The sequence below is a fragment of the Thunnus albacares genome, chromosome 5 (genome assembly GCF_914725855.1).
Source record: "Thunnus albacares chromosome 5, fThuAlb1.1, whole genome shotgun sequence".
Taxonomy (NCBI): Eukaryota; Metazoa; Chordata; class Actinopteri; order Scombriformes; family Scombridae; genus Thunnus; species Thunnus albacares.
In genome coordinates this window covers 36,131,253-36,145,399 of record NC_058110.1, presented here as the reverse complement: position 1 = coordinate 36,145,399, position 14,147 = coordinate 36,131,253, and the positions used below count along the sequence as shown (strand labels likewise).

General features: G+C 38.5%; 2 protein-coding genes across 2 annotated transcripts in view; both read left to right on the top strand.

Moving 5' to 3' along the window:
• The window catches only part of LOC122981723, a 930,226-nt gene that overhangs the window by 124,083 nt on the left and 791,996 nt on the right, over positions 1-14,147 (top strand). The gene's annotated exons all lie outside the window — the stretch shown is intronic.
• zgc:86609 (ER membrane protein complex subunit 3-like) overlaps positions 9,383-14,147 on the top strand; it is a 7,104-nt gene continuing 2,339 nt past the window's right edge. Inside the window, exons 1-6 of the mRNA XM_044350576.1 lie at positions 9,383-9,606; positions 10,686-10,892; positions 12,549-12,606; positions 13,072-13,165; positions 13,409-13,513; positions 14,047-14,128. Coding sequence (XP_044206511.1) covers positions 10,738-10,892; positions 12,549-12,606; positions 13,072-13,165; positions 13,409-13,513; positions 14,047-14,128 — 494 coding nt within the window. The 5' untranslated portion in view covers positions 9,383-9,606; positions 10,686-10,737. The remainder of the gene's footprint in view (positions 9,607-10,685; positions 10,893-12,548; positions 12,607-13,071; positions 13,166-13,408; positions 13,514-14,046; positions 14,129-14,147) is intronic.

Below are 14,147 nucleotides of genomic sequence, written 5' to 3'. Positions count from 1 at the left end.
CACTTACCTTTCATGGGCTTCATCCGAAATGGTCATGGTGATTATTATTTTCCTATCAGATTCTTCAGTTTCTCACTGGCTGATTATGCAGCTGTATGCACTATATTAAACTCTTACCTTTCATTGGCTTCATGCAAAGTGGTCATGGTGATTATTATTTTCCTGTCAGGCCTTCAGTTTCTCACTGGCCCATTATGTAGGTTTTCTGATGCTGTACTGAATATCAGGTCAAGAATGATCCTCTTGTCCAAAAACAGTTTGATATTGGTTTGTTTGTCCCAGTATGATGGAGGTTTCTTACTGACTGCAGCATCATAAAGCCAAGAAAATCTGTGATGAATGATTATTATTCATCTTAAGGCAGTGATGTATAGGGCTTCAACTAAGGTTATTTTTATCATCGATTAATCTGTTTATTATTTTCTCAAATAATTTATTAGTTGTTTGATCTATAAAATGTCAGAAAACGATGAAACGTGTCAATCAGTGTTTCCCAAAGCCCGGGATGTCGTCTTCAAAAGTTTTGTTTTTTCCACAACCCAAAGATATTCAGTTTACTGTCATAGAGGACTAAAGAAACCAGAAAATATTCACTGCTTTTTTGAAAAGCACAGAGTAAGACAGACTATTATATTATATTGTTCACTTAGTTGTGAGACAGTAAAACATAAAACAATATAATATAATCTAAAGACAATAAACATAAGAGTATAAGTTTCCATTTCACTCCCCCTTTTAGCATTCCATGCTAACTTTAAATCTTCAGTTATCTACCCTGTGTCCTGTAGGCTCCGTCCAACCCAACAATCGGTCGGGTTCAAAGGATCCTCAAGAGAAATGAAGACTCCTGACAGAGGTCACAGGTGTGGACCAAATAGTAAAATACCACACTTTAAACTCAGTTACTGAAATAACACCTGTGAATGGGTGTTCTTCAAAACAAGTCAGTGCTTGAGGTTTGTCTAAATTATCAATGCTCACTTTACACAAACCACTGTATACAAGGTGTGCACAATTACTCGCACCCCCATGGGTAAGTCATATATGTGTTGTAAAGGTAATGAAAGACCAAAGGATTGGCTTATCAATTTAACATACAGAATTCTGGAAGAAATATCATTGTTCCTTTGCTTTGTTAATATGTGTATGTCCTTGAGAGAAAGAATGTACCTTAGGAGGCCCACTCCTTTCTTTCCACCCTGGCTTAGGCCCAAATAAGGTAACATTCTGGGTCTTGGTGTAAACAGAACATGTTAAGGGGTCAAAGGCCACATATAGCTCGGGGCTCTTGGTTTCCTGAGTCCTTGGGAGATGTGGCTCTTGTCTAACATACATGTGCATGTAAATGTATATCTCGTGGCTGTGTGCCATTGGCTGTAATCATATAAGCCGATACATTGACCAATCACAGATCATCTCTCTGTTCCTTGTGCAACTGTAATAGATTAGGTTTGCTCTTTGGTTGTTGAGATGAATCTTTGTTTCTTTGTGGATTTATGGATGTTTATTATATTTATGTCACTTTCATTGGCGTCATCCGAAATGGTCATGGTGATTATTATTTTCCTATCAGATTCTTCAGTTTCTCACTGGCTGATTATGCAGCTGTATGCACTATATTAAACTCTTACCTTTCATTGGCTTCATGCAAAGTGGTCATGGTGTTTATTATTTTCCTATCAGGCTCTTCAGTTTCTCACTGGCCCATTATGTAGGTTTTCTGATGCTGTACTGAATATCAGGTCAAGAATGATCCTCTTGTCCAAAAACAGTTTGATATTGGTTTGTTTGTCCCAGTATGATGGAGGTTTCTTACTGACTGCAGCATCATAAAGCCAAGAAAATCTGTGATGAATGATTATTATTCATCTTAAGGCAGTGATGTATAGGGCTTCAACTAAGGTTATTTTTATCATCGATTAATCTGTTGATTTTTTTCTCAAATAATTTATTAGTTGTTTGATCTATAAAATGTCAGAAAACGATGAAACATGTCAATCAGTGTTTCCCAAAGCCCAAGCTGTCGTCTTCAAAAGTTTTGTTTTTTCCACAACCCAAAGATATTCAGTTTACTGTCATAGAGGACTAAAGAAACCAGAAAATATTCACTGCTTTTTTGAAAAGCACAGAGTAAGACAGACTATTATATTATATTGTTCACTTAGTTGTGAGACAGTAAAACATAAAACAATATAATATAAATCTTAAGACAATAAACATAAGAGTATAAGTTTCCATTTCACTCCCCCTTTTAGCATTCCATGCTAACTTTAAATCTTCAGTTATCTATCCTGTGTCCTGTAGGCTCCGTCCAACCCAACAATTGGTCGGGTTCAAAGGATCCTCAAGAGAAATGAAGACTCCTGACAGAGGTCACAGGTGTGGACCAAATAGTAAAATACCACACTTTAAACTCAGTTACTGAAATAACACCTGTGAATGGGTGTTCTTCAAAACAAGTCAGTGCTTGAGGTTTGTCTAAATTATCAATGCTCACTTTACACAAACCACTGTATACAAGGTGTGTGCAATTACTCGCACCCCCATGGGTGAGTCATATATGTGTTGTAAAGGTAATGAAAGACCAAAGGATTGGCTTATCAATTTAATGTACAGAATCCTGGAAGAAATATCATTGTTCCTTTGCTTTGTTAATATGTGTATGTCCTTGAGAGAAAGAATGTACCTTAGGAGGCCCACTCCTTTCTTTCCACCCTGGCTTAGGCCCAAATAAGGTAACATTCTGGGTCTTGGTGTAAACAGAACATGTTAAGGGGTCAAAGGCCACATATAGCTCGGGGCTCTTGGTTTCCTGAGTCCTTGGGAGATGTGGCTCTTGTCTAACATACATGTGCATGTAAATGTATATCTCGTGGCTGTGTGCCATTGGCTGTAATCATATAAACTGATACACTGACTAATCACAGATCATTTCTCTTAGGTTGGCTCTTTGTTATTTGAGGCAATTTATTTGTGTCGTCGGCTTCCCTATCGCCCCCCCCACCCAATTGCTTTGTGGATTTATGGACGCTTATCATATTTACGTCACTTTCATTGGCGTCATCCGAAATGGTCATGGTGATCATTATTTTCCTATCAGATTCTTCAGTTTCTCACTGGCTGATTATGCAGCTGTATGCACTATATTAAACTCTTACCTTTCATTGGCTTCATGCAAAGTGGTCATGGTGATTATTATTTTCCTGTCAGGCCTTCAGTTTCTCACTGGCCCATTATGTAGGTTTTCTGATGCTGTACTGAATATCAGGTCAAGAATGATCCTCTTGTCCAAAAACAGCTTGATATTGGTTTGTTTGTCCCAGTATGATGGAGGTTTCTTACTGACTGCAGCCACATAAAGCCAAGAAAATCTGTGATGAATGATTATTATTCATCTTAAGGCAGTGATGTATAGGGCTTCAACTAAGGTTATTTTCATCATTGATTAATCTGTTGATTTTTTTCTCAAATAATTTATTAGTTGTTTGATTTATAAGTCATATATGTGTTGTAAAGGTAATGAAAGACCAAAAGATTGGCTTATCAATTTAATGTACAGAATTCTGGAAGAAAGATCATTGTTCAGTCAAGGGCTTAACCGAGTGAGGATGTTTCAGCTGCTGTGTTCGTGAACGGCAGGTGAGAAGTCGTCACTTCTCTGACATGTGGCCTCCATTGACTCTCAGCAGGTTTTGAAACCACAGTGAGTGTGATCCTCTTCTCCCTGATATGTGGCAGCCAATGGCTCTTGGTAGGTTTTTAAACCTCAATGAGAGTGGCCCTCACCTTCAGTTACTTCTCTTCCTCATCTGTGAGCAATATGGGACTCTCTCCTTGAGCCTCCATCACGAGTGGCGGCACCTTTACCCGTTTGCAGTTTTTTTCTCTTATCAACATCTTTGCCACAGCACTACTGTTTTGCACAGATTGTTTTGCACATCTTTTGAAAAAAAATTGGTTAATATGAGAAGCTTTTCGTGTCTGTCAGTGTTCCCCCCTTTCAACACGTGTGTCAACATGTGTATAGAAGGGAAAGAGATAATTTGGGCCTATCAAATACCATCCTGTTTTTCCTCTGGTGTTGTTCTGCTCTGTAAACCTTTGGAATCAGCTGTTGGTGTTCCAGGTGTAGTTGTATCAGGTCAGCACCTGTAAAGAGGAAGTGGTTACGCTGCACGCTTTGCTTTTGCACCTCATATTTGCATATTTCCAGCTTTTCGGGTAACAGTACAGCATCCAGTATATCTGCTAGTTCATGATGTTAGGCAGGTTTCCCTGTTGCAGTCAGAAACTGTTTTTCCACAATATCCCCAAATCCTGGACCATCCCAAAAGCATAGCTACTATCTGTATAGAGGATGAAATAAGGTGCATGAGCATATGCTGCTGCGTTCACCGCCTGCAGGTCTTTGTACAAATCTGTTAACTCATCTCAGGAAATGTTGGTGTTCTGACCTGTGAGGTTTCACATGTAACAATAATTCCTGCTTTCAAGAATGAGTTAAAAACTGGTGTTGCACCCTCTATAGTCTCTGGTTTCAATGGATATTGATCTTTACATGAGCTGTATTCTGATTTGGGTACAATTTCAATTGGTTGCACATGCTTAATCAGACCAACATCATATTTACTTTTAGCCCAGAGAGCTGTAGGAATATCTGTCAGCTCAGGGGAGTCAGCTGTCAACTGAACCATTGTTTTTCTGTGCAGGCCTTCTGTTTGTAAGTGTACACCTCTTTTACCAATGAATGTCATGCTGAACATGCTGTTCTGCATGCTTTAGATGATTACTGTAATACATCAAAAAAGTCTATCTGGTTTATCTCCACTGCCGTGCTTCAGTATTAGCCTCACTCATGGTCTTAGGTTTTCCCACTACTTTGTTTTGCTCTTTTCTTTTCTTCAGGGAGATGTGAAGTGCTGAGTCATATACTTAAAAAGCTTTTGTCTTCGTTCTTCTGACACTTCTGCTCCTGTCTCACGCATCTCATCTGTCTATTCTTAACCTTTCCTGAACCACTCTAGCTCAGTCTCATCCTGTTCATAAGAAATGTGTGTAGTACAGCATGAGCTTATCTGCTTTATGTACTGCACTTCCTCTGTCTGCATGCTTTTTCCAGCAGTTCTGAGCTGGGTTATGATGTGCTGTCTGACCACGTCTGTTAGAGACATTTTTTGTGTTGGTTGCAATTTATATTTTCATATTTTGCTGATTTATTGAGATGATGTACATATTTTTATTTGTTAAAGAGAATGAGAATAATCAGTCAAACGAAGGAAACAGAATCAGTGGCTGCAGCTATTACCAGCCGTTTAAAATATGGTTATTATGTCCGTGTTCAGACGTCTCACACTTACTTGACTCATGAAGTCCAGGATTTTGACTTTTGACACCTGCATGTTAGCTCGCTGACCCCCATCTGAACTTCACATACTCCAGGTACCCGCGTGCACACACACACACACACACACACACACAAATATATATACACACATGCAGTGTGCACAACATGACACCAGGGGCCTGCACTCCGAAGCAGGTTCAACATATCCAGTTGGATGATGAAGAAACCATCTGAATGTCACATAACAAACTTAATATTTCTGTGTAAAAGTAGTTAATGACTGATGACTCTATCTGATCCTAATGTTGCTTTATAATCATGACGCCAATAAACAATGTATGGATTTATTTTTATAATATTTTATCGTATATTATATATATATTTTATATTTCATTTTTATTTCCATTTTTTATTTGTTGTCTCATGTTATTCTGACTGCAGTGATGAATCAGAGTGTAAAATCATCCTCACTGTCAGCTTCACTCTGGGGAGAAAATCATCTTCGATCTCTCCGTTTGTTAGAAGCTTTGTTTTAAAACCAGCGTGGAAATAGAAACATGGACAAATAAAATGTTTCTACTGAGCTATAACAATATTTACACCTGAGTTACACCTGAAGTTACCTCGATAACCTCAAATCCTGCTTCCTAGTACAGACCTCGGGCCTGTAGCATCTATAGGAACAATATCCAGTTTCCTTTTTGTACAAGTTTTTGTAAACAATAATTACATTTTTTGTCCAATAATTGCAGTTATTCTCCTCAATGCCAGCACTGATGAGCAGCAATGACACTCAACTTAACTATAAACTTTATCAAAAAGGAAAGTTCTAAGCCTACTCTTAATGTAGAGATCCCCAAAATCATCTCTGGATGTCCCTGCAGGATCCTGAACCCCAGGATTGTCTGATGATGATTACACACTGGTGCTGCCTCCTTGTGGCAGCTCTGAAGAATTACACAACTAGAGCTTTAACGCTGAACACATACTGATACTGTGTAGATAACATGTTCATGTCATGTTTAGCATGTACAATTAATGTATTTAATTTTGATGGACTTGTGTGTGTGTGTTTATACTGTTCCCATATAGTCCCATACATATCTTACTGTGAGGAAGTATGGGGAAATTCATATAAAACAAATACTAATGCAATAGTCCTACTTCAAAGCAGAGACATAAGAGTTGTAAACAAAACTACTGATAGAAAGCCAACAATCTCACTGTTTATTGAATTAAAGGCTCTAAAATTTAAAGACTTGGTCAACTTTAAATAGTTCAAATGATATATAGAGACAAAAAATCTGTTATTCCAAAACATGTAAAAACTTGTTGTATTTCAGTCAAAGGTGTGAATTTATAGAACAGCTGCAGTGAGGAACTGAAAACACGTAGAACACTTACAGTTTTTGGCTGGACTGCAACAGCAAGGCCAGTCCTGCTTTGAACTTTAATAAGTCAAAACCACTCAGACTGCAGACAGAGCCTTGTACTCTCTCTGACTGATTTCTACAAATATAAATATGTTATGTAGCCTAATCTTCAACTAGAACACCTTTGTAACTGTTGTTTGTATTTTGTAATGTCAGTATTGTCTTTTGGAATACATTTGAGTCATTTGCAATATATTTCAGTTATCTTTGATGTTTTGTATTATTTTAAGAAGATAGCCTTTATTGTGAAACAGCCACTTTTATTTAGAAAAGCCAGTTGTGCCGTTCTGACGTACGGGAGAAGGGAGAAATGAGCAGGTAAAGATGCACATGTGCTCCAGCTAAGATACATGCTAAATATCAACCTATTTAAGTGGTTGTGAAATGTTTAAGGACCCTTCAAGGACCAAGGATAATTCCCTTATTTGCAGAACGCAGCCAACGAGGTAATTCTTGTTTTTGTCTTTATTTTACTTTGATGAGCTGTTTTCCACATGCTGTAAAGGCTTTTATATTCGCTAACTTTGTCTTTATACGGTGTGTATGTGTCTGTAGTTTTCACGGTGGATTTGGAGAGAAAACTACAAATAAACCAGTTGCAAGAAAGCCACTTGTGTTTGCCTGTGCTTCGATGGAATTACAACCTTCACTTTCTGTCGGATGGATTGTAAACTATAGAAGTGCTTAAACTGTGAGTCACTAACATTGTCTGTGGGAAAATGGGAATAAATAGCTCTTCCAACTTTGCAGCATTGCTGATAACTATGGCTCCATCTAGTGGATAAAATCTGAAATAGAAGCTCCCCCTGAAACATTGATAAATTAGGACCTGGACCTTTTAATTTTGACTTATATAAACCTATATAAAACATTCTGATTTACCTATTATTAAGCAGCACAAACAGAATGAACTGTGGGGTCTATATATTTAAATATTTCAGTGAGTTTGTTTTTACATCTATTCATGTTAATGTTTTGAGTATCGCAACACCTTCTAAAACATGACTGATAATTCTAGGAATATTACTGACCAGCCCACAGGCCATGAGATGATGCTATATTATTGTAGAAGATATTTATTTGTTTATTTGTAATTTGTGTAATGCTGATTTTCTGTTGTATATACCGTGAGTTTTGTGATCTGTTGCACCCCTAGTGTTAACATGTCAGCTTTGTACACTATATTTTGTATGTCGTGCACATAGATGAGAGTGTGTAAGTCATGTATTTGATACATGCATTAATACCTTCTGATGTGAACCTACACTTTTAGATCTGTGAATGTTTTTAATGTTCAGTATCTAGTATTCAGCACTGATCTGTTCCTGTATCACATTATAAGCTTTGTACTATTTCTGTATACTAAGAAAATACATAGGAAACACGTGTAAATCATGTGATATCGTGTCTGTTTTTGATGAGAACATAAATCTGTTGTCACAATAGAACAATACTATAAATTTAAATTTCACTTTGTTGGTAAAATCACACATCTGAACCAGTCCATGGCTAAAATTAGCTCTTCTTTGTTTAGAAACAATATGTATATGTTAAATGTCTTTAAAGAAGCAGCCTTTACACCACTCAGGGGTTTTTGTTTTTAAAAGCAAATTGTTTTATTGGCATATAAAATTGCCCCCCACCCCTCTGATTTCATCAGGTGGGGGACAATGATATAGTTTGATGTCCTCTTGTCCTCCCCAATTTTCTGAGTCACCAGTTGCCACTGGTGTGGGGGTTGAATGCAGCTCATTTTTGTAGGATGCAGCAGAAAGGTCTATGTACATACAGTACATTATATACAAACTTTGTATGAAGTTTGGTGTTATTATCATTTATTTTACAGTAATTATAGGTCTTATATTTATAGTTCAGTAGTGAGGATGACCTATGAGGGGAAGGGAAAAAATGGAGTGAGAGTGACAGTTTAGTGATAAAGTGCTGCAGAAAAATAAAATCAAAACTAAAATTTGTATCTCTGTACTGCAGTTTTTCCTTTATTAGGGCTCGAGCACCTAGCGGTTCGCTCACACTCTCCATTCAAATATATGAGTATGTTTCTGTGTCCAGCTGCAGTTACTTATTGTCTCTACACACCTGACAGTACACATGTCAATCAAACTTTGACCAGGTCATGTGGGTTAAAAGTCTTTACTTTTCTAAAAAATAGACTTGCTGAAAATTAGGAAAATAATTTGTTTTACACACAAACTCATCAAGAGTTTTCAATTTACTAATTGAAATTCAAGTGAATGGGCCCAAAACTTGCATTATTTTGATGACACAGGTGTGAACGAGACAGACATGTCTCACCCTGCAGAAAACTCTCGTCCTCACACCGTTGAGATTTGATGTTTCACCATGACAGAGGAAGTTGCTATAACTTTATTGTAAATGCTCCAGTCTGCACCAAACTTTACATGTTTGATAAGAGTCCCGGCCTGAACACGTCTACATGACAATATTCCATCAGTGATGTAAACTGGCTGAATAGCGCCCCTACAACATTTCAGTGAAGCAGCCCCAGCAGCAGGCAAAACAGTGGACAAAGGAAGTGATGTTTATCTCCTTCTTGCACTGTCTGAAAACAGCCGGGTCTGAAAACATCTACATGCCCGCGACAGAAGACCTTCGACTGCGCCGCGGCCCGACGTGCGCAGAGGCGCGAGGGCCCGTTCATCGCTGCTTGCAGCTTTAATTTACGCTCTTACTTCATTATATTCTATCACATGTTGGGCATTTCCGCTCCAACCGGAAGTATTTCTTCTTCTCTTGTTAACCTGCGGAGCGCGTCTGTCGCGTTGCTAATTCTGAAAGTTGATAAATGTGGTGAGTAACGTTCACTTCAAACGTAGAGTTTAGAGTATTTTCAGCAGCTGACAATATGTCAAAGTCTGTAGAACAAACGGTTCTATTGTTATTCAAATAAACAGTTTGCTAAACAGTTAAGTTAGCCTGCTAGCATGTTCAGCCAACTTTGTATTCAGAGAAGCGGGGAGAAGCTAATGCTAACTTTAGCTTCAGCTGTCCGGCAACTGTACCGGCCAGTGCAGCTGGTCTCCGGTACCGGTACCGGTACCGGAGCCGGGATACTGTTATAAAGCCGGTGTCCTGTGTTGTCTGATATCAGACAGACTCGTCAGCTGGACTTGGTGAATTTGACGGGTTCAAAGGTCTGAACTCGGTCAACGAGACGGATTTAAATGTCATGTTCTGTCCAACAGAGATGTTCAGTTTACTGTCAGACACGAAGAAGAAAAGTAGAAATGTTCACGTGTGAGACCGGAAACAAAATTTTCTGAATATTTTTTGCATAAATGACTAAAAACGATGACGTGATTATCAAAATGGTTGCTGATGAATTGTGTGTCGATCGACTAAATTGATTAATTGTTGGAGCTCTACTGCTGATGCATCTTTCAAGTCAATTTTATTTGTGTAGCCCAATATCAAAAAATTACTCAATAGTCGATTAATTGATTAGTCAATCAACAGAAAATTAATCAGCAACTATTTGATCATTTTAGTGATTTTTTAACAGAACTTTTCTGGCTTCATCTTCTCAAATGAGACGATCATGAACTGAATATCTTTGAATTTTGTTCTGTTGATCAAACAAAACGAGATATTTGAAGACATCACTATGAAATTATTATATTTTATATTTTATAGACAAATAGGGAAACTAATCAATAATGACAATAATGGATAGTTGCAGCTCTACAATAAATAAACCTGTAAATGCAGGACTTTTACTTTTAATTGAGTATTTTTGAATTGTGACACTTCATCGTTTATGTTGAAGTGATGTCGTAGTTTCTCTGTCACTGAACAGGTTAACGAGCTCATTCTAAATAATCGCCGACAGAGTATTTGAGATGTTTTCTGGATCTCTTCTGGTCTCTCAGAGCGTCTCCCGTCCGTGTTTCTGTCGGCTGGTTGGAACAGAGAGAGAGAGCGATGGCCGGTCCAGAGCTCCTGCTGGACTCCAGCATTCGGATGTGGGTCGTCCTGCCCATCGTCTTCATCACCTTCTTCGTCGGGATCATCCGTCACTACGTCACTCAGCTGCTCCACAGTGACAAGAAGATCGACCTGGAGCAGGTCTCTGACAGGTGAGACCAGACTCAGAGTCGTTATTTTATTAAAGGAACAAATCACTTAATAGATGAATAGATAAAAGATACAGGAGGATGATTTTATAAGCAGCACGTAGACGTTATAAAAACCACAAAGACACATAAAATACACATTTAACAGACTCGTCAAAGTAACAGCTGAACATGCAGGAAGTGAAATGATTCCACTAACGCCTCACTGGGGGCTGAAGACGACCTTTAACATGCTGTAGCCATGGTTTCTGTTAAAGGTGTGTTATTTTTTTATCCAACCTCAGATCTTATATGAAGTCAATAATAAATACAGCCTCTTAGGTCCCAGTAAAACCCAGTAAAACCAGTGATTGTTACATCAGAAAGTCTTATTGTCAAACTCAAGCCTCGGCTCCAAAATGTTAGTCTCCAGCTGATTGAGACGTTTTTTTTCTTTTTTATCTCTTTTGTCAAGTCAAATTTATTAATACATCACATTTCATACGGCAGGCGTGAAGTCAATGTAAAGATCATACATAACAAATATATTACATTAACATTACATATATAAAACATCAAATAAGATGTTACATAAATAAAAACATATAAGACAGTATATAACAAAATCCTTATCATTGTTAAAAGAAATAACAATAATAATAATAGTGTTTGACCTTCACTAGAAGCTTGTGAAAGAAGAAGTTTTAAAGGAAAAACACTGTTCATGTGTCTAAATGTGACACATTATAGGACATTATAACAAATATACTCATCTGAATATGGTTTGATTGTATTGATATGGATGTCCAAGGGTGCTGCATGTGTGTGTGTGTGTGTGTGTGTTTGGAAAAACACACACACACACACACACACACACACACACACACACACACACACACATACAGCTTCTCTCTCTCTCTGGCAGACGCACACACATGCACACACATGCACACACATGCACACACATACACACACATGCACACACATGCACACACATGCACACACATACACACACGTGCGCACGCACACACATACACACACGTGCGCACGCACACACATACACACACATACACACACATACACACACATACACACACATGCACACACATACACACACGTGCGCACGCACACACATACACACACGTGCGCACGCACACACATACACACACATGCACACACATACACACACACACACACACACAGACACACACACACACACCTGTATGCACACACACACACACATATACACACTCACACACACACTCATTCATCTCTGTTGTGAATGTTTGAATGTTAAATGTTTATTTGTTAAATGAAGTAAAATCAACGTTGTTTGTTGTATTTATGTGATATTTCTAGAGCATAATAAGGTCACACGCTATTAGAAAGTGAAAGTGTAATGAGACACTTTACACTATTAGTGAACAGGTCAGATTCTATATCTTAATACAGCACAATAAATCAGAATGAATATGTTTCAGTGTTGTTGTTGATCACGGACATGTCTCCTCCCTGCCTTTAGTATTTACTTACTTTTACTTCTTTTAACACAAAAACTGTCATTTAAAGGGTTAAAATTCAGAAAATGAATATTTGGTCATTTTGATCAGAACTGAAGTTAGTTTATATTGATATATAATATTTTTATGTGACGTCGTGTGTGTGTGTGTTTCTGTGCAGCCAGGTGCTCCTGCGCAGCCGCATCCTGCGAGAGAACGGAAAGTACATCCCCCGACAGGTAAACACACGCCTCCACATCCCCCGTTCACTATCAGTCATATCGTTGAAAGACTTTATTTAAAACTTTCTCCATCAATCAAAGCTTGTACAGAAGCTGTCAAACAGGTGACTGACGAGCTGATCAATAAAAACATAAATAATGTCTATAAATCTTTATTTAAAAGCAACTGAAGAGGTTTGTTCAGTGGTTCAGTTACTACCAAACCAGTTTAACCAGTGACATGACGTCAGCAGAACACAAGAAGAATTTAAAGAAACAGATCAATGAAAGTTCATTTAAAACGACAAAACCCAAAGATACAGCTGCAAAACTTTATTAACAAACATCAGATCCAACTAGAGTCAATGAAAACACACACGACTCATTCTCTACATCCAGAATGTGTGTGTGTGTGTCTCTGTGTGTGTGTGTGTGTGTGTGTCGTCGTGTCGAGTGTGACGGTGTGTTTTCACTGTGTTTCAGTCGTTCGCTATGAGGAAACATTACTTCAACAACGCAGAGACCGGCTTCTTCAAGAAGGTCAAGAGGAAAGTCGTCCCCAAGAACCCCATGACAGGTGTGTGTGTGTGTGTGTGTGTGTGTGTGTGTGTGTGTGTGTGTGTGTGTGTGTGTGTGTGTGTGTGTGTGTGTGTGTGTGAACAAGGGTTATATTGACATCTGCAGATCTAACAGTTTATTGTGCTGCTAAGTCGTACATACATTGTGTGTGTTTCTGTGTGTGTGTGTGTGTGTGTGTGTGTGTGTGTGTGTGTGTGTGTGTTTCTCTGTGTGTGTGTGTGTGTGTGTGTGTGTGTTGCAGACACCAGCATGTTGACGGACATGATGAAGGGGAATCTGACCAACGTTCTGCCGATGATTGTGATTGGTGGATGGATCAACTGGGCTTTCTCTGGATTCGTCATTAGTGAGTTATGAATGCTGAGACAGACAGACATGACATCATTTCATTAAACTCACAATAATAATAATAATAATAATAATAATAATAATAATAATAATGACATGAGCTGAAAGTTGATTTAATACAGTATTTTCTTTCTATAGAATGATTTGAGTCCTCATGGTTCTCATGTTCAGATGAAATCTAGTAGTTTCTGTGATCTGCAGGAAGTCGTTACATACGACTCTTCACTGGCAGCAGTTTTTTTTAAAAAATGCATCATTTTGCTTTATTTGCAATTTTACTACAAAAAGAGACAAAACATCACAAACTGGATCACAACGTTTGAGAAAAGCTGCTGCAGAATCAAACATGTTGACCTCAATAATCAGTGAGATCCTGCAGGGACAGACGTCTGATGTGTGTGTGTGTGTGTGTGTGTGTGTGCGTGTGCGTGTGCGTGTGCGTGTGCGTGTGCGTGTGCGTGTGCGTGTGCGTGTGTGTGTGTGTGTGTGTGCGTGTCTGTGTGTGTGTGCGTGTGCGTGTGTGTGATCCAGCCAAGGTGCCGTTCCCTCTGACTCTGAGGTTCAAGCCGATGTTGCAGCGAGGGATCGACCTGCTGTCGCTGGACGCCTCTTGGTAAAAAAAACAACCTCAT